The 21,163-nt window shown below is 39.2% G+C and overlaps 1 protein-coding gene across 9 annotated transcripts in view; it reads left to right on the plus strand.

Annotated features, from left to right (window-relative positions):
• The window catches only part of SEMA6A (semaphorin 6A), a 180,698-nt gene that overhangs the window by 102,036 nt on the left and 57,499 nt on the right, over positions 1 to 21,163 (plus strand). For all 9 annotated transcript variants that reach the window (XM_067464481.1, XM_067464480.1, XM_067464484.1 and 6 more), the window contains 6 exons: positions 2,210 to 2,270; positions 4,617 to 4,679; positions 6,356 to 6,457; positions 12,717 to 12,807; positions 18,316 to 18,435; positions 20,960 to 21,048. In XM_067464481.1, coding sequence (XP_067320582.1) covers positions 2,210 to 2,270; positions 4,617 to 4,679; positions 6,356 to 6,457; positions 12,717 to 12,807; positions 18,316 to 18,435; positions 20,960 to 21,048 — 526 coding nt within the window. The remainder of the gene's footprint in view (positions 1 to 2,209; positions 2,271 to 4,616; positions 4,680 to 6,355; positions 6,458 to 12,716; positions 12,808 to 18,315; positions 18,436 to 20,959; positions 21,049 to 21,163) is intronic.

A 21,163-nucleotide genomic window follows, 5' to 3' on the forward strand; every position in this document is an offset into this window, starting at 1 on the left:
GGTTAGCCTTAAGGTTGCCACAAGTCAGAAATGGTTTGAATTCGCATAGCAACAATAACAAAAGCTGAAAGAGCCATTGTTTTTTTTGCTTCTGTTGTAGGAGCCTAAAGTCAATGTAATGCAATTTTCACAAAGTTTATCAATATTGTAATCCCAGATCTAGATGGAGAGTTAGGAAATGTGTGCTATCTCAGTCAACAAGGTAATGTTTCTGTTTTCCCCAGTCTTGGCTAATTCGCAGAATATATAAGCAAAACAGCAATTCATGCCTAACACGTTATTTCAGTTTGTAAAGCAAAGGAACCAGATGTGCATTCTAACTTTCTTAAATGTACTCGGGTACAACTTGATCTTGTGCATAAGTTGAGAGCAGGTTTGGGAATCAAAATTATGGATTTTGATATGACCAGTGGATAAGTTGATGGTTATTCCATGGAGATGGGAAAGCATCAATGCTGCCTCGGGGGGCCAATTTCCACTAGCTGTCACCGCCAGTTCCCTTCCCAGACCTTCAAAAAAGCCAGAAGCAACACTATGGTGGAAAGAGTAGAGAAAATTGGTTCTTATTTATTATTTATTTATTATTTATTAGATGCACTTATTGACCGCCATTCTCAGCCCTTACGGGCGACTCATGGCGGTGTACAGTACACATAAAAAGACAGTTACAGAGGCCAGTATCAACAACATATGACTATACAACAAATACAAACTACATAAAAATCCGCTTCGTCTCTTAGTAGAATCATAGCCAGTCTCATTTTCCTTATACCATTCCAGTTCTCATTACCGTAATGTTGTTGCTTAGCACTTAATTAAATGCCCTCTCGAACAGCCAGGTCTTAAGACTTTTTCGAAAGGACATGAGGGAGGGCGCCTGTCTGATGTGTGCCGGGAGAGTGTTCCACAGCCGGGGGGCCACCACCGAGAAGGCCCTCTCCCTCGTCCCCGCCAGCCGTGCCTGTGATGCAGGCGGGATCGAGAGAAGGGCCTCCCCAGACGATCTCAAGGTCCTCGTGGGCTCGTAGGCCAAGATGCGGTCAGAAAGGTATTTTGGGCCGGAACCGTTTAGGGCTTTGTAGGCCAAGACCAGCACCTTGAATTGGGTCCGGTAGCAAATCGGCAGCCAGTGAAGCTGGGACAACAAGGGCGTTGTGTGCTCCCTGCTACCCGCTCCAGTTAGTAACATGGCTGCCGCACGCTGGACCAGCTGAAGCTTCCGGGCCGTCTTCAAGGGCAGCCCCACGTAGAGAGCGTTGCAGTAATCCAGGTGGGATGTGACAAGAGCGTGTACCACCGTGGCCAAGTCAGACTTCCCGAGATACGGGCGCAGCTGGCGCACGAGCCTAAGCTGTGCAAATGCTCCCCTGGTCACCGCTGAAACCTGGGGATCCAGGCTCAACGATGAGTCCAGGGTCACACCCAAGCTGCGAACCTGCGCCTTCAAGGGGAGTGCGACCCCGTCCAGCACATTATTTCAGGGGCTAGGCTAAACCATTTCCCTTTGCTATTCTTCTCAGATAAGGGGATGAGGAGATTATTCCTTTTTGCCAAAAGTTAAAACGCAGTACTCACATTAACCATAGATAAGCAAACCCAGACTAATATTTCTAGGCACAGGCAGTTCCCCAAAGTCAAACAAGACAGGTTCTGTAGGTTTGCTCGTAAGCTGAATTTGTATGTAAGTCGGAACAGATACATTTTAAGTGTAGTTCCAGCCATTATATATATAGAGGGAGGGGGAGAGAGAGAATGAGAATATGTTTTGGGTAGCATAGGGAAGGGTGAACACTCCTGTGGTGTTTGTTTTGCTGTCTGTGTCCCTTTTCAGAAGATTTCATTTAACTTTCTGTCCCTATAGTAATTGGATTTTGAAAAATTTGGCTTCTAAAAATTGGTGATAAGGCTTCAGTTGAGATACCATTTCCCCCTGATATCTGTTTCAGGAGTGAATTTGCTTTCCAAGGGGTAGACTTCTCTCATTTTTTTGTTGTCTCGCCCCTGTTCTTAACTATAAGTCATTTGTAAATCAGATGTTTGTAACTTGGGGATTGCCTGTACATGAGGATATAGGTTCATTCTTGTTTTCTTCCCCGCACATAGCCCCCATTACCACCACCATGTCATGCTACTTGATATCATCAGTCTAATCAGGAAGCACTATTTCTGCAATGTAACTGACTTACATTATTTTCCCCATTTTTTACAGGGATCATATTTATACTGTTGATATAGACACATCACACACAGAAGAAATTTATTTTAGCAAAGTAAGTAGTATTCAGTCATTTTCAAGTCATACTAAAACTAAATAATGTGGGGGAGGTGACTTCATTCAGTACAGCTTTCCAAAATTGCTTTTAAAAGTGCAGTGGTCAACGAGCATGGTGCATATTAATCAACTAGAGGATGCTGGCAGAGCAACCATGACCACTGTTAACTTCTGATAAGTGGCTTAGCTGAGATTATAAGCAAATAATATGTACTGAAATGTGGTCAAATGGTCCATCAAATAATATTTTATTAGTATTCTGAAGTTTTTATGTCTGCTGTGCTAGAGTAAATTATAAAAATAAAGTGTTTTTGATTTAGCAGACGCTATAAAAATATTGACTGAGCTCCAATTCATTTCCAGTCAGTAAATATATAGTAGACAGAACAATATGGTATTTGTGCTGCTTGTCCTATAACAATATCCATAGAATATTCAAGATAAACTAAGATGGAAATGGAAATATTCCTTACTATTCGTTACTCTGCACCAACTAACCTGCATGTGACCTGCAGTTCTTTGTGAAAGATCCGTTTATAGGTACCAGAAGTGAGAGAAATGGCTTAGTTCAGCATTCTGCTTCTGGCACTCAGAGAACGATCTATGACATCATCTTCAAAAAGTACACAATATCTAAATTGAAGGATCAAATGAGAAACCTGAGAAGTAGCAGAGGGGAACATTACATCTATGAAAAATATGTGAATTCTTAATGATGCCAAACAACTAAAAATATTTCCTGGCTGGAAATATTGTCCACAGTCTTAATATAATTCTTAGTATTTCAAGACATGGATAATGTATTTAATAGGGCTTTGTTTTACTTGCCAGTGCTTTTACATGAAACTACTCAGACAGCATATCTATAAATGGCTCCAGTTCTCAGTATTTGCCTCCCACTTAAGTGAACGTAACTGATCTGCTTCTGAGTGAAAATTCAGTTTACAAAGCAACAAATAAGCTTGCCTAGCATTTATTTTCAACCATAAGATTCTTTACCTGAAGAATTTTTGCAGGTAAAGATCCAAAATCATTTCTCTGTAGACCAACTGGAGCTAGGCCCATTTAATCAATGACTCTTGTATAAGTGTTACCTTACTCAGTACCCATTGAGTCAGTGCATATACTCTACTTGTGATTCGCAATTGCCTGTACTCCTGGCTATAGTTTTTAAAAAAATACGATGTGACCATGCACCTATATATTCATTGGTCCATGTAGCTCAGGGTTGTTTTTACACCTAGCAGAATCTCAAGGTCAAACACAATATTGACTCATTCCCACAACAGGGATGTCACCAAGGGCTTTTTGCATGGAAAGCATGCACTACCTTTGAGTTACCCAGGGGATGCCTGGATGTGTTACCATCCTGTGGGACGCTTCTCTCATGTTCCCACATGGGAAACAGGAATTGACAGACAGGAGCTCACCCCATCTCACAGATTTAAACCTTCAGGTCAGCAGTTCATCCAGCACAAGGGTGTAACCTATTGCGCCACTGTGGCTCCTAACTGAGAACTGAAAGTGACAGAATCCATTATGTTCCATGTAGAAATTAAGTTGTGCGTGGACACTTCCCAAACCCTATGCTGCAGCCCTTTAGAAAGTTTTATAATGCTGTAGAGCAGATTCTTATAGTGAGAAGGAGTGCAAACAGGCTCTGACAGAACCCAATCCAACAACAGGAAAATTTAATTTAAGAGGATTGACCTATATGTAGATATATATGAATTATTGCACAGTCCATCAAAACAATGAATGCTAATAACCATTTGGGTTTCCATTTTAAATGTTTGCCTCTTAGGTAATGTGCTTAGTAGAATGAGATATATCATATTTCATCACATCATAGCCATACTTTTTCCCCTTTTAGGGGCTTTTTTCACCATGTAGCTGCGGAGAGAAGAGGCGGGTAGGCAAGTTCAGCTCTCCCCTCTGAGCTACGGAGGCTTGCCCTGCATGGCAAAGTAAGCCTCCATACTTGGGCAGGAGAGACGAGCAGGTGGGTGAAGCCTTTTCACATGATGGTCACACCTGTGAACCAAGGGTGCAACTAGTATGCAAAGAATAGCAATATCCAGATTTTTGCTACCCTGAAAATAAGTGTGACTATTGTGTGATGGCAACTATTATGTGATGAAATATGGTACTTTGAGACTACCTGCTACGAATCAAAACCAAGCAGCTAAGGTCTTCAGTTGTTTTGGTAAATTAACCATAGCAAAAGTGCAGAAAGCTTTCAATACATTTGTGTTTAGCAGCTAGTTTTCTCTAGGGACTCTTACTTTTGAAATCAAGTGCAACACCTTGAGGCTCTAATTGATTACTTTCTTGATCCTTGCAGAAATTGACGTGGAAATCCAGACAGCTCGATGTAGACACATGCAGAATGAAGGGGAAACATAAGGTAGGCAATTTTCATTTCTCTGGCAGGTGCCACTTTTGTTTAGTTTTCTGACTGTTATCTCAGACTGTTTTCTGTGGTGCCGAATGGATCATGCCACTCAGTTCTTAGCTAGTAATTGCTTTTTCTATCAGCTTATTGAAGCCTTTAATTTGCAGAAAAGATAAGTTTGCTTCTAATATGACGCAGCATTATGACAGCAGACCCAGCAGCATTGTGCAATATTTAGAAAGGGGGGGATTTGGGATGCTGAAAGGTGTACTAGCATGATTTGCCATTTTTGAAAGCTGTCAATATTCCATTTCAATCTATCACAATATTGTATCTATATAGGCAGACTTCTTTTTGTAGACTGAAAGAGCAGAAAACATCATAAACAATTATTACGGTACAGGGCCCTTGGTGTTTGCTGGGATTTGGTTCCAGGAAAATTCACCATGGATATCAAAATCCATGGATGCTCAAGTTTCATTATGCTCAGTAGTATAGTAAAATGATGTCCCTTACATAAAATTGCAAAATCAAGGTTTGCTTTTGGGATTTTCTTGGGGGAGGGGGAGATTTTTTCAAGCCATGGATACAGAATCCATGGATATGGAGGACCAGATAGCCAAAATTCAGTGTCACACTATTAGTGTCCACCAGTACAGCAGAGTTTCCTTCTCCCTACACACCTGCTGTAGCACCTCTTGGCCCTCATACTGTGCTCACTAGGATTTCCTGTCCCTCTAGAACAGGTTTTGAGGATTATTGAAGGACAACAGATTATGGGACACCCAGTGTGGTGCAGTACTTGGAACACTGGAGTACAACTCTAGACACCAAGTTTCAAATCCCTGCTTGACCATAGAAACCCACTGTGTGACCTTTGAGTGTGTCAAAAGAAGGCAAAGTCAAACTTCACTTGAATAAATCACCTTATAGTCACCATAAGTCAAAAACCAAGTGAGGGTACCCACCAACAACAACAACAGTAATAGTATGTGGAAGAAGTATCTCCTCACCCATTTCTGTTTATATTTCTGTTGGAGCTTACCTGTTTTGATTACCTGTTGTGAATATCTTAGTGGTGGCTGGTGGTTTTCCATGTCAGTGTTGCAGAGACTCCACTCTAGGTTTTAGTCTGTACTTGAAAGTGACAATCCGTAGTGCTGAATACAATCTCCAAAATACATTTGGGACCTTGGTTGGTGCTTTAAAGTTTGGACTCAAACCCATGGTCCTAGCCCCAGAAACATGGAAATTACTAATGACCACTAAGATAAATTTTAATGAAATATAATTTATATATAATTATCCACATCTACCTAATATAATATAATTATCCACATCTACCTAAAAAAATTACATTCATTTGTGTTTAGCTCCAATGTGGGAAATGAGAATACTGAACTGTTATCTTTCAGTTTAGGACAAGCATAACAGTTAGTTCAGCCAATAAACAACCTCCAAACAATACTAATATGATGCTCTTAATTTCTGGCTGCTATTTTGTTACAATATAGGCTTAAGGAAATCCACACCTTTTTTGTTTTAAAAATTCTGAAATAAAATTCAATTAGGTCTGTTTAATTGTAGCCCAGTCACGAAAATCTAGAGATATGAAACAATAGAATTTGTGGTTTATTTGCTAATTTTTTCTTTGTCCCTGCCCTTCCCCCTCTGTTTTCTTTTTAAAGGATGAATGTCATAACTTTATAAAGGTTCTTCTAAAAAGAAGCGATGATACATTATTTATTTGTGGGACAAATGCCTTCAGCCCTTCTTGTAGGAATTATAAGGTATGTATTGTATTTGTAAGCAAGCATATATGAGCTGATGGATTCCATCATAAGTTATAATAACTGCCCAAACTCCAGAAAGAACTACTATCAGCAGAACCACAGTGAAAGAATCCTCACCCCCCTGGGTGCTATTTCTTATATTAAATACTGAACAAAAAAAACTGATAATATAAAAACAATTAAACTGAATCAGTACAGTGCCCTAGCATTCTGTCGTGATCCTGTGCAGCTAGATACCCATTTGAAGCTTTTAAGCATGAATGTAGTAGCACCATTCACATCTTCCCCAAACACCTGACACTGAGAGACATATGGCCTCTGATAGCAGAGATGATATTCCACCATTGTACTTAGTCACCATTTGCTCCATAAGAATTTACCTAATCCCTTTTAAAAAGCTATTCTGCCTCTTGTTGAAGGAAATTTAATCATTTAAACTGCGTACTATATGAAGAACTAACTTGTATGATTAACAAGTTTATCAGCTCTAGCTTAACATCTCTCATTCCAAAGCTGAGCTTTCAAGTGCTACAATGCTTGTGAGTTTTAAAGTACGCACTGACTTATCTGAAACATTCCCCCAAATGAGAAGGTTTTTGCTCACCTGGAGTTCCCTGTTTTCATCCAAGCCCTATGGAGCTTTGGACTGCAGCACACACATTTAATTCTGAGCTGAGATGAAAGTGTGCCTGGAGCAATTTAGGTACCTTTCACAATTCTTTTGACTCAGTACTTATTGCTGTGTAAGCCTGATAATACTTTGTAGTTACGTGGAACAATATCTTGCTTCCTGGTGCACTCAAGTTATTCCCCTGCTTGCTGCTAATTAAAATGTTCAGACCTAAAAGTAGATGCCTGAAGCTAAGGATTTGCAGCTTGTTCAAACATATGGAAGTAGGAGGCTGGCTGCGAGGTGTTATGGCCAGCCCAGCAGTCATAAACATAGGCCATGAAGAGGTTAGTGCAGCGAGAATCTAGCATATTGAAAAGAGAAGCAGTCAACTCTGATCAGCTGCTACTGGTCAGTTACCCCATTTCTTCAAAGCATTGGCATCAAAGTTCATTTCCCTTCTTGCTCCAGGAATAAGTTTTGAGCATAGTGAAATTTTGTTCTTTTTTCCTTACATGTTATCTTAGTCTTAGGTGTCCACACTGGTAGCAACAGGATTGTATACAAAGTCTGGCTGTGCAGAATTACAGGGCACTATTGATGTGATTAGGGGAACCCCAAGGTGTGCAGAAGTTGAAAGAACTGCAGTAAAGGGAAAGATCTAAGGGGTTGGAAAAAGCGAAAGCTCCATATCCAGATAAGTGTATTAAAGACTCAGTGTCTGCAAAATACCTCATGTTGGGGGCTGAGTGACAAAAAAAAAAAAAAACCCCAAGGGCCAGTGTAGAGATGTGTTCATTATAAAGTGTTATTTATAATGTGTTTAAACTGTATTTATAATGTTTATTATAGAGTGTTTAATGTACTGTGTTTAAACTGCATTTATGTATTACATTTATTGCCATGGCCTAGCTGTGAGGGATAGGTTGCCATGGTGACAAGACAAAGCCTCAGAGGAGGTGGGCGGAGCTTAAGGAGAAAAAGGTTGGAGTGTGGCAGTTAAGCTCCAGTCTGGTGGAGGAGACCCGGAGAAGAGCAGAGCCAGTTAAGGGCTCTGGGAAATAGCAGAGTCAAGAAAGGACTCTGGGGGAAAGTAGTTTAGTCCGGTGGAGGAGACCCGGAGAAGAGCAGAGCTAGTTAGGGCTCTGTTGTGAAGCTGTGAGAATTCAGTAGTTCTTAGAATTTGTGAATATTTCTTCAGCAAGAGAGCTGAAGGTGTTACCTTGTTAGATTACTTAGGTTAAGGAATCTAACAGAGGGGGTTTTCAGTATTGCCAGTAAGGAAAGACTGGTGATCAGTGGTTTGTTCCGAGTATAGGGCAAACAGTGTGGACATTCACAATAGGGAACTCTGGAATAGCATAAGCACTTCACTAAAGAAGGAGTTTGTAGATTTGTAACATTCAGAAGCCTGAAAGTATCTCAAACCAGCCATTTTGTAACATCAAGCCTTGTGCCAAGTTCAAACTCTCAAAACTGCAACAATTACGTTCTGTTAACAATAAAACTTGTTCTCTTTTTATTTCAAACCTGCCTCCTCCATTGCTGTTATGCTTGGTGCATTCCACACTACCAAAATCACCTCACAACCCAACTAAAGATAAACAGAGACATAAACCAGCGTCTCTAAACATATTGGTGGCAGCTTAATTGATATTTAAAAGAAGGTTCCTCACAGAATATTGGTGGCATTAAAGAAGATTAATACTTCCTCACATAATTTTTGGTGGCATTTTAGTGAGATTAGCGCTGCTTCTTTACATTTTTGGTTGACAAGCGGTGAGATCAACGCTTCGTTACAGCCAGCATTTCAGGAAAATTGTTAAGACGGTTATGCTGAAAGAAAGTGCAGTTGGGTAATACACTGAACAGGAGCATTTAACACTCCAGTATTTTGCTGAGGGCCCCACATGTAAGCTGCTGTTACCAAATCTACCTCATCCTCAGAGGTTGTGAGGTCTGTTGGAAACTAGGAAAATTGGGTTTATATATCTATGGAATATCCAGGGCGGGAGAATGAACTCTTGTCTGTTGAAGTTAGGTGTGAATGTTTAAATTGGCCACCTTGATTAGCATTTAATGGCCTAGTAGTTTTCAAGGCGTGGCTTCTACTGCCTGGGGAATCCTTTGTTGAGAGGTGATTAGCTGTCCCTAATTGTTTCTATCTGGAGCTCCCTTGTCTTTATTTACTGCTATGATTTTAGAGATTTTTAATACTGGTAGCCAGATTTTGTTCATTTTCATGGTTTCTTCCTTTCTATTGAAATTGTCCACATGCTTGTGGATTTCAGTGGTTTCTCTGTATAGTCTTACATTGTAGTTGTTAGATTGGTCCAGCATTTCTGTGTTCTTAAATAATATGCTATTTCCAGGTTGGTTCATCAGGTGCTCTGCTATGGCTGACTTCTCTGGTTGAAATAGTCTGCAGTGCCTTTCATATTTCTTGATTGCTGTTTAAGTAATGCGGCCCTTGGTGGTCCCTATGTAGACTTGTCCACCTGCAGAGGTGAGAGGATTCCTCTTGTTCTTTGCTGAACATAGCATTTGTTGGATTTTCTTAGTGGATCTGTAGATTGTTTGTATGTTGTGTTTCCTCATCAGCTTCCCTATGTGGTCAGTGATTCCCTTGATGAATGGCACGAATACTTTTCCTCTGGGTGAATCTTTGTCTTTACACTTGTGGCTTGTTCTTGGTCTTGCAGCTCTTCTGATGTCTGTGGTGGAGTATCTTTTGGCCTGTAGAACCCAGTTTAGGTGGTTCAGTTCATCTTGGAGGAGGTGGGGTTCGCAGATTCTTTTTGCAGAGTGTGCCAGGGCTTTAATTGTGATCTTTTTTTAAACATGCACACCTACCTCCAACAGACAAGAGTTCTTTCTCCCACCATGGATATTCCACAGATATATAAACCCCATTTTCCTAGTTTCCAACAGACCTCACAACCTCTGAGGATGCCTGCCATAGATGCAAACGAAATGTCAGGAGAGAATGCGTTTGGAACATGGCCATAAGGCCGAAAAACTCACAACAACCCAGTGATTCCGGCTATGAAAGCCTTCGATAAAAATTAATTCATTAATTGATTAAAATATGACATTATATCATTTTCTGAGGACTTTTTTCAAGGGAGAAATCTGCCCCAAGTTCCCTCTGGGACAGTTTTCCATTTTCTTCCAGGAGTAGATCTCAGACGAAGATGGGGAAAAGGCTGGGGAGAAGAGAGCTGGAAGCCCTGAATGCTAGTTATGTTGCATGAGAGTAATGCTTGATTAATTTCACACAATTCAAATTGAGGCCTACAAAGCTCCACACCCATTTTTTTTCAAATAATTTATTAACTGCCACACAAGAAGAGATAGAAGAAATCCGGTCCAAAGTCAACTTCTATCGCAGAGCATGGGGTGGAGGGGAACCTTTTCCCCACTGTTGGAATTCTTACTAGGAATTGTAATCCCAAAAAGTAGCTTTTCCAAGCTATACCCTAGCCACTGAAGACGTTTAGCATATCTTCCATGGTTACTGTATTTTTTTTCCAAATTATTTGAAAATAATGGATGAAGTAAATGTCTCAAGAGAAAATCAGAGAATTCTTAAGAGAGATTTTTTTACAGGGGTCTTACGTAAGCCAGGTCTGTTCTCTCGCCTCCTTTTTTATTTCTTTCATTGGGGAGTTTTGAGCACAAATTCAGCAGGCACTGGTTATGTGCCTAGTCCCCTTTGTCCAAAGACAAAAATTGATGGCTGGTGTCAAAAATCTTCAGGTTTTAGAGTGTTTCCAATTTCAACATAAGAGAGATTTAATCTGTATATTCTTGTCAATCCAGAAATTAGCACATAAACTTGTAACACCCTATTTCTGTGCATAACCTGGGGAAGTTCACAATGGTATAGTTTGTGAAACTGTGCATTAAAAGCACACCATCCAAGGCTTGATTTTTACTGCCAAATAATGCAGTTTGAACTGCATTATGTGATCACTGTAGACTCATGTAATGCAGTTCATATGTAGATCCAGCCTAAATCTCAAGGAGTCTCCCTGTCAAGAAGCTGTATTTTTGTCTCTCTGCTGCTGCTTTTGGGACAGAAGAAGGTAGGGTGGAATCATAATATGAGGAATATAAATGGCCTTCTTTGCAACTTCTGCAGATGTTTCATTCTCCAGGATATATGGCCCCATGTTGGTTTCCTCGCCTGCTGCCATGCTGTCAGGATGCCTACACAATAACATCTCAGGGGCTTCAGAAGGTCAATAGAACACCTGGGCTAACTGGTGTTAAAGCACCTGGTTCTGCTGGCATGATGCTACTGTTATCTCTTGAGGCTCTGAGGTGAAAGTGCAGATGAACTAAAAATGTTGCATTCGAGGCAAAACCCGTTTCCTTTTATCGTCTTCTTAAATGTTTTCCCATCCTAGGATGAACAAAATGATTCTGTTTAGAAAGTCTGGAGAGAAAAGATACATGACAGGAAGCAAATGATGACAAATCATCCATTGCTTGAAAAAGGGCTCTCAGGCCCATGGGATGGAAAGTTGATTGGATGAGACTGATGGTGCTTAGATGGCTTATTATCCACACCAGTTTTTCAAGTTCTATTTCTTATACTTCTCCCTGTCAAAGCAAATTGAATTTACTAGGTGGATCTGAACCCAAATAAAACAAAAAGTCACTACTGACTAATCTTAAAATACATGAATCTCAGGCCTAGCGGCTCAGCACTTTTCCCTGTGGCTTTCACTATAAACCTGCTGAACTCCTGCTTTGTGTTGAGCTCATTATTTGTATAATTACTACTACCCTGTGGAGAATTAGTTTCCCAAGGGTTACACTGACGGCTGAGATTTACACGTACTCCACAGATTAATTCTTGACGGGCAGAAAGAGGATTTATGCATGACACTGACTCAGACCAACATAACAAATGCCAAAAGAAATCATAGTTCTAATTGTAAGTAGTATAAAGGTAAATTATGCTTTAGCAGGAGTAAAAATGCAAAAGTGCTCCTGTGCTTGGAACACCTGAAAAATCAGAGGTCCTGGTAGCATAGGATGCTGCCTGTGTACATAGATGCATGTAATCATATGTACACAAACTTGTGCATACAGCAGAACTATGCTTCTGTCATAATTTATTGTGAGGCTCTTTTGTGAGTAGGGGTATACAGTAACCTTGTTATAGGCATTGTTATTATTGTTCTGGGCAGAGGGATGAGACTTATGCAAAAGCTCTTCACTTAGCTTCAGTTGGAGGAAACATGTATGCTTATAAAATATTAGTTAAAGCATGCTGTTGGCTATATCAGAAGAAGGAAACTTGTCTAAGAAAATCCTATAAAATTCATGGGGTTGCCATTAAGTCAGCAGATGACTTGAAGGAATATACACATGTTTAAACACAAGCACTCCTATTAAGAATATGGAACAACTCACGAAAGACTAAATGGCTGCACTGCTTAAATGTTTCTCAGTGTTTCCCTAGACAAACACTATATAATACTGCAATTTTGCAGTTTACTTAATACTTAGGGTGGGGAAACCCTGCTGAGAGGAAGAGCAGACAAAGATCTCTGGAGTGAGCTTAATGAGACGGTCTGTGGGGACAGGCAATTTTATTTGTCTCTAAAAGGATCCTGTGGTTTTATTTTTCAGATGGATACTCTGGAGTTTATGGGAGAGGAATTCAGTGGAATGGCCAGGTGTCCTTATGATGCAAAGCATGCCAATGTTGCATTGTTTGCAGGTAATGATAAAGAAGAAAATAAAATATTATATAACAACATAACATCTGTTATGTAACAATTGTTGTTGTTTTTTTAAAAAAATCAATATATTCACTCTGTGAATACACAGAGCTGGCTTAGAGCATTGGTCTTTACATTAAGGATGAACAACTATGCAAAGAACAAGGACCATACTGACCTCATCATTAGACTGCAGGAGGCTGTACCTCCTACCTCTCAAAATTGTAACTGTTTTAAGGATTTTTCATTAACTCCAATACTTTCTAGTTTTGTGAGGAAAATATAGCAATGTTGGCTGCCTTTTGAGCTATTTTATGCCCAGGAGAGGTTTTTTAGAGCAGGGCATGGGTTTCAAAGTCTTCTCCTAGGCCTAAAAAACCCGAAGGAGCCAAAAAGAAGGCAAAATTGCTCACATATCCCCTAGGAGGATATGTTGTGTCTATTTATAAAGGGTATGGAGGCCTTATAATGGGATCACGTGTGGCTCACAGATGACCGTTTCTATGATCTTGATTTGCAAGATTCATAACTGGTCTCTAAAAGTTTCGGGCATGGGACTTTCCCAGTCCTATCAGGAGATGCTGGGGTTAAACCTGTGACCTTTGCATGAGAAATAGATACTCTCCCAGTGAACCACAGCTTTTCCCCATAGTATAAGTTGTTATTAGTTGATGATGAAATCACATAGCTCAGTATTAATCACTGTATTCTAAAATAATAGGTCTCTCATTTTTGAAAGTCATTACCATTGTAGTGTGCAACGGTAAAAAGTACATTAATATAACATCAGGAAGCACTTTAAAAAACAGACTTTATTTCAAGTATTGTGATAAGCAATTATATGTAGTACTAGGTTGAACTGGAAAGGAGAAAAAAAGGACAAACCTGATGTGATTAAGCTTCTTGGTGTTTTGTTACCAGCTGTGGCATGGGAGGGGATTGATGTGGAGTCTGTGGGTTTAATCATGATTTATTATGCATGCAATGAAATGCAATTAACTCTTAATTCTTTTTTCCAGTAGTTTTAAAAATTGAGTGCATATTAGTGGGGTTAATTTGGGCCATTGATTGTGGAATGGCATTATGGAATTTTGTTCTTGATAGATTTTAGATTAAATTGTCTCATTACTGAAATTGTGTTAGCATGAACCCCAATGATCCCATTTCAAATTCAGCTGTAAAATGTCTGGTTGCATTGTAGAACCTTCTCAGGGTAACCTTCTGAACTATTGTTCATCAAGTGTCTAGTTGTGGGATAGCCACTGCTTTCCTCTCCTCACCCACCCTTAACTTCTGAAAAATAGGGTTTATATTTACAAAACAAATTTACTTATCCATGAAGCAGTTAAGTATTTGAATCTGTTCGATTTATACTCCAGTCTTAGATATTTGGTTTGTGTATAAACCTACATCATTAACACTGCTGGTACAACGTCCTGTTTTGTGACATTTTTATGGCTCATGTCTTGATAGGTCTCATTATTCTTCAAACAGTGCCACTTCTTAAGCATAATTATTTATTCAGAAGTAAATCCCAATGTATCATATAGCTTTAAAAGTTTATTTTTGGGACTGGACCTCCACAAAAATACCCAAATTAGCATGGAAGATGCACTATAGCTCCCAAGTTCCTTCAGGTTGAAAAAAAATGTCCTTTGTGGACAACAACTTAGAGAATCTCCCAGCCAACATCTCAGTGGACCACAATTCCCAGAATCTTTCAGCTTACAAAAAGTTTCCTTTTGGAGCCCAAGTTCTAGAAATCCTAAATCAGCATAGCCAGTAAGCATGACTGCTTGGGGATTTTTTTTAACTTCAGTAAAAGAAAATGTTTATATTTTTTGTATAAAGTGTGCCCTTGGTTCCAGAACCTCACATGGAAACCCAAATGTGTGGATTTTAAAATCCCATTAAATAAAGTGGAGTGGTAAAATGGTACTCCTTATTTAAAACGGCATAATGAAGGTTTACTTGTTGGATTTTTAAGAACATTTTCAAGCTGTAGATGATTGAATTTGTGGATGCCTAATCCATGGATATAGAAGGCTGACTGTGTTGCTTTTAGAATTTTGGCATTGACTGTTGATGCCCCCTCCCTCCTTTTTTTTAACAAACTAAATTGAAGAGGTTTGAATAAATAGCTGTCAAAAGTTACTTTGATTGTATTTTCCTGCATACAGGGGGTTGAACTGGATGGCTCTTGTGGTCTTTTCCAATTCTGTGATTATATGAATGTGTCAGTTTGTACTCCTATTCCAGCAGCTGTTCACATATGAGTGTACACACAGAAACACATCAGTTTGTTCAGAGTATTCATTTGAAGAAATAATTCATTGTTTTTTGCAATGACATCTCTAAATAGTGTTGCAAAAATAAGAAATACTAAAAGAACATAACGGAAGCCCTTAAAACCATAAAAAGCCAGTTATTATTAAGCTAGAAGAAAATGTGGTCTTTCCATTCAATTAGAAATAAACATGACCTGCTTATTGAATTTTTTCCATAGCTCAGTGGAAAAAAATGTCAGGTTTAGAGTAAGTAATTTATTAGAGCCAATCCATTCTTTATGAAGTTATGACTGTCGTGGGAGTCAATTCGAGTACTGCTCAGCCTTAAGAAATTTCCCTTTTGGTCTGTGAGCATGGATGATATCTCTCTGTAAGACCTGCTGGATTTTTCAGTAAATAAAAGAAAGTTGTGATTGCCATGACCATCAAACATGTATGTAATCTGTACAGAGTTTTGAACTGAGAATGCACTTTTCTTCAACTGCTGATTCTACTGTAGTTGTCAATCCAGAGGGAACGTCAGATCTCTGTCTTTTGTTCAAAACAAAGATGGGACATGGTAGGCTATTGTCTACCTACTGCATGGATTCTGGGACATACCCAGTCATACCATAGGTCAGTTTAATCCATTGTTGTCTCAGCTTATTGGTAGAGTTTCCCAAGTTTTCAGAGAGAAATCTTTGCAAAGCGTACCTGGAAGAGCCAGGGACTAAACCTTGGCCTTTCTGTACTTAAACCTTGTTGCCCATATGTGAACCATTAAGTAATGACAATCTCCTCCCTGTAAACAGGAAAAAGGTCTGGACTCACGACCATTCATTATCCAAAACCAACCATCCTTCCTCAGCAGCGAGGAAAATGATTTGAAAAAAAAGATGTTCTCTTTAGTCTCATTCCCGTTAATTTTGTAGGAGAGCATTGGTGTTTCAAAATTCAGCAGCTCAGGAGGATTAGACAATGGGTGACAGTAAAAAAAAATTGGGAATATTACTTTTTGAGAATGCAACTCCTGGAACTTCTCATGGGTGGGTTTTAGACAACCGTAACAAGCACTTCTAATCTCCCCATCGCCACCTCCTGATGCACATGTCCAGGAAACAAGGTCTCAGAAACCTCTCTTGCTGTGGTCAGCTACTGTAGACCAATGCTAATTGGTGGATTGATTTCATAAGAAGACCACACTGGTTGGTAAGGCATGGCAAGAGATGAAATAGGGAAAAGATTTTCAGCCACCAAGGGGACACGGAGTAAGGGAAAGTATCACAGTCTGCAGCATGTACACACACAAAACACAAATCATCTGTTAATGTTCACCCCTGGGAAAAGCCATAGTCCCGTGACCACTTCTTATTTCCAGTAGTTGTTCAGCACTGTTTGAAATTAAAATGTAATGGTGAAAGAATTACTGCCTTTTCTACTGCAACACTGTAGTGACTAGACATGTGCGCAAAATTCATTTCTACTTTTTCTTTCGTATCTTCCATTTCTTCGGAAGCATGAAACAAGAAGCCCCCTACCCACACAAAACATGAAAGCCTGCTTTCATGTGCATCCAAACTTGCCTTCTTGCCTTGAAAAGAGAGTGCATGTGTGGCAGGGCTTGCAGGCAGGCAGGCCTGGAGTTCAGCTGCAGGTGCGTTCCAGGCCTTCCTGCATGCCCTATGACATATGCACTCTTGGATAATGTGGTGGGGCGTGTGTGGCAAGGTGTGCAGGCAGGCCTGGAGCATGCCTGCAACTGAGTGCCTTTTACTCTGGAGTAAGAGGCTCGTGGTTGCAAGCACTGGCGGGCACGCATGCTTTCCCGATCTGCCTGCACATGCTGCCACACAGACACTCTGTTTCCAAGAAGAGTGCATGTGTGGTGGGGCGTGCAGGCAGGCCCAGAAAGTGTGCATACCTGGCAGTGTCTACAGCAGAGTGCCTCTTACTCTAGAGTAGAAACAGCAGGTGCCAGCTAAAAAGAACGCCTGCTGGGAAGAGGAGCCAGTGGGTGGGAAACCCCCCCCCCCCCCAAATAGTGGTTGGATTTTCGGGCCCAAAATGAAAGAACTGAAAACAACTCTCCCAATTTCAAGAGGCTTACAAAAAACGGATAAGAGGCCCCCAACAAAAGCCAGGACACAAAACAAGACAAAGTTTACCCCACATGCACATGTCTAATAGTGACCAAATCTCTCACTAAGAAAATTGGTAGCCACCACTATTGAAAACATAAACAGAAAGGAGTTTTTCAGTTTCTTGTACTCCAGAAAGGTGAAAGAGGACCCTTATATTCATTTCCCCCCAGGTATTAAACCTAGGTACAAGTGATTTTTTTGGAAGTGGATGTATACAGAAATGAATTTGGTCATTTCTTTGATTGGGCTGTGTCTAACAAAATACAATGAATAATTTTTACAACTTATATGATGTGGTCAGGAATTTTAGAAAGGTGAAACATCCCATGTGTATTAAATCTTTGCCATTCCTGGCTTATTAAAAATCCAGAGTACAGACTGGTTGTATTGGTAAGGGAACTGGGTTTTGATAGTATTTTTTAAAAGTTAATTGTATTTTTAATATGTGTATACTGTGAATGTTTTACTATGTTTCTTTTTTACTTTCATAAGCCACCTGAGTCTGGAATGGAGAAAAGGGTAAAATATACATAACCTAAAGTATCAATTAACAATTATTTAGTTTATTGTTTACTTGTGTGCCATCTTTCTCCCAAGGTGGGACCCAAGACAGCTTCCAAAAATAATCATTTTTTTTTAAAAAATGTAACAATAAAAATTGAAAACAATTTAAATAAACAAGTAAACAGTATAAAATCATTTTTAAAAACATATAAATATTTAAATAATAAATAAAGCATACTTCCCAATGAGAGGCTTTCTTTCTCATATATTAAAAGCTTAAACTTAAAATGTCTTTGCCTGTTAAATAATAAATAATAAATAAACTAAACTGTTCATTTCCACACATTGCTGTCCTTGCAGTTTAATTACACTGTCTTATGTGAAAGAGTAGAAAGAGTGTTTAAAACAGAGCATCATTAAGATATACTATTCCAAAAAGGTGCAGGATAGAGTTTTGGATTAGAGTTTTGCCACATTATTTGAAAATGCTATGTTGTGTGGGCACAAGAATTTATTCTTGTTCCTATCTGGATGGTTTGCTAGAGGAATATAATTGTACTCACCTCTCTCTATCTTTCTCTTCTCATCCTAAAAGAGGGAAAACTTTATTCTGCAACTGTGACAGACTTCCTTGCAATAGATGCAGTCATTTACCGGAGCCTTGGAGACAGCCCAACACTACGAACAGTCAAACATGATTCAAAATGGTTGAAAGGTAAGTAAACAAAAGTAAGGAAGGGAAAGGTGGCACTTTTGATTATCACCTTGGATTTTCCTGCAAAATGTATGGTTTTTTCCTTCGCTGAGTTGCTGTGAAATCCAGTTCTTTAGTGACTGTAACAAAGAAATTATGTTTAAAGCACATGGCAGCTGTACTTCATTTCTGGATGTATTCTGCCAGATTGTTGATTGTTATATGAATTCAATTTATTTTGAACTTACAGAAATTCAAGTAGGCTTCTGTGGCCAAGCAGGGGATTCAGCCCTGGTCTCCAGAGTCACAGGGCACACCTACATTGATTAGTTAAGCAGGTGTGAAACTGGCAGAGAAAGAAGTGGTTTCATTGTATGTGAATAATTGCAAAGGAAGCCCATGGTCAGTTTGAGGCTTGGATGGAACTTATACACACCATAAAGGCTTGCCTCAAACCAATTCCAGGATCCGTGGAGAAATCATATTTATTTCACCTTCCCCACCTGCAGTGCACATGTGTGGATCACCAGAACACATGTGCATTAACTACTATCAAAGTGTAATATTGTTTACAATTAAGCACTCTAATGTGCATTATGAACTCTATTTTGAAGTACCCCCAATGCATGCATCATCTAAACACCATGCTGTCAAGCTGCATTCGTGATCAGTATAGATGTGCCCATAGTCCTGTGTTCAAACCATTCACTATACCATGCTGTCACTAGGTCAGTGATTCTCAACCTGTGGGTCCCCAGGTGTTTAGGCCTACAACTCCCAGAAATCCCAGCCAGTTTACCAGCCATTAGGATTTCTGGGAGTTAAAGGCCAAAACATCTAGGGACCCACAGGTTGAGAACTACTGCTCTAAGCAGAAGGCAATGTTCGCTGATTCATTTATTTTGCTGGTTAAATATCAGTACCAAATCACAATAGCCACAAAAATAGATTTCATGTATTTATTTAGACTAAATAGGTTATGAATTGGAACCAGGGGAAGTGTGTTCTGGAGCAGGGATGGCACTGTCATTCCTTTTTTCTCAAATTATGAACTAGGTAACTATCACAGCTTTATGAGTTATGGGGAATTTGGTATGCAGTGCTAAGATCCATCAGCGAAAGTAAAATAACAGATCCCCTGTTTTATTGTCATGAAGTGCTGAATGGGTGCTGCTGAATTAGGCAATTTGTATGTTCTAAATAACCTCATTGTTAAGAATGTTGCCATTCATTCTTTTCCAATGGCATTATGAATGGGTGCCACATAGCATTTGGTGATTGTGAAAAGGGAGCTTTTGCTTGTAGGGGAAAAATGCAGCAGAAAGTGAACAGTTTTGAGATGAAACTCTTAGTGCCCTTTTTGCAGTTTAAAATTATTATATTTGTATAGTTGAGTACATGTTTATTACTCCTTTATATAACTATGTGCCATATTGCGGATCCCCTTGGAAAGAAACTACACTACTCTGCAGCTGAAAAGTACCCAAAGTTTGTATTTGGAGTAAATTATGCAAATCGAAGGCGTGTATCTCTAATTTATTGCTCTGCATAATTTAGCATGCCTTTGGGGCTCTTTTCCTTAGAGGACAAAAGAGCACAGAAGAATGTGTGATTTTGGGGACAGGCCAGCTGGAACAATGGATAGCGGAAAAGAGCCATGGGAAATATAAGAAGAACGCTGCAGAGCACTGAATACCCAGATACCAGGGTGGGAGAATGGCATCCCCCAGCTATTAATGCTAAAACATTGAAGTCTTCTCATTTCCAAATTCTCATCAAGTTTTTAATTCTCTGACTATCTCTACCATCCTCCAAACATTCATATACACTAAGAGTTGCCATTTTGAAAATGGTTTCATGATTATTTTGCTCCTTTTGTATTATATTATAATCTTAGATTCAGTCTATTGCAATTATAACATCATTGTGTGTAACTTTACAGTTAGAAGACATTTTAAGATAATCTAATTGACATGCTTCATATGCAAATTGAAAAGTAATGCTTAACACTTTCTATAGGAAAGCAATAAAAACATTGACTTATCAGAAGTATACAAATAAAGTTGGTCTTTTATTGATGTAACATGATTATGTCCAAAATAAACAATTTATATTGGGCTTACTGTCATATTATAGCAGTTATAGGAGCTAATACTGATAAGTGGAGCAGAGTCCAGTACAAAAATTGCTTTAGCTATAACTTTTGATACAACAAACTTTTGCCTTTGTATTTTATTTGTATGTGGTTATTACAAATTATATTGCTTCAGTAGCAAATCTAGAAAAAAATAAAGCTACATCCTACCTATATTTTCTTTGTTTTCCAAAGAAAGGATTGTTGAAAAAGTTATTTGGTGGAAAAGTTACTTTGGTGGAGTAACTTTTCCAGAGTCTCCTAATCAGCAGACTAGTCCCAAAAAGTACTGTAGTCTGTGCTGCAAAGAAATCTTTCTGTATAAAGAGAAGCAAACGATTTATACCAACTTGATGTACTTTGCTCAGATTTCATAGTGATGTGTGCTTATTTATATTGTCTTTATTGCAGAGCCTTATTTTGTCCATGCAGTGGATTATGGCAACTATATTTATTTCTTCTTTCGAGAAATAGCAGTAGAGTACCACAGCATGGGAAAGGTAAGGAGCAAAACTTCTTGTAGATCACTGCAGGTCAGGAATGACCTTGAAATGAGAGCCATAAATCACAATGACAAGGTCATTGTTTTGAAAGGATTCTGTGGCTCCTGCCAAA

Source organism: Anolis sagrei, chromosome 2 (assembly GCF_037176765.1).
Source record: "Anolis sagrei isolate rAnoSag1 chromosome 2, rAnoSag1.mat, whole genome shotgun sequence".
NCBI lineage: Eukaryota > Metazoa > Chordata > Lepidosauria > Squamata > Dactyloidae > Anolis > Anolis sagrei.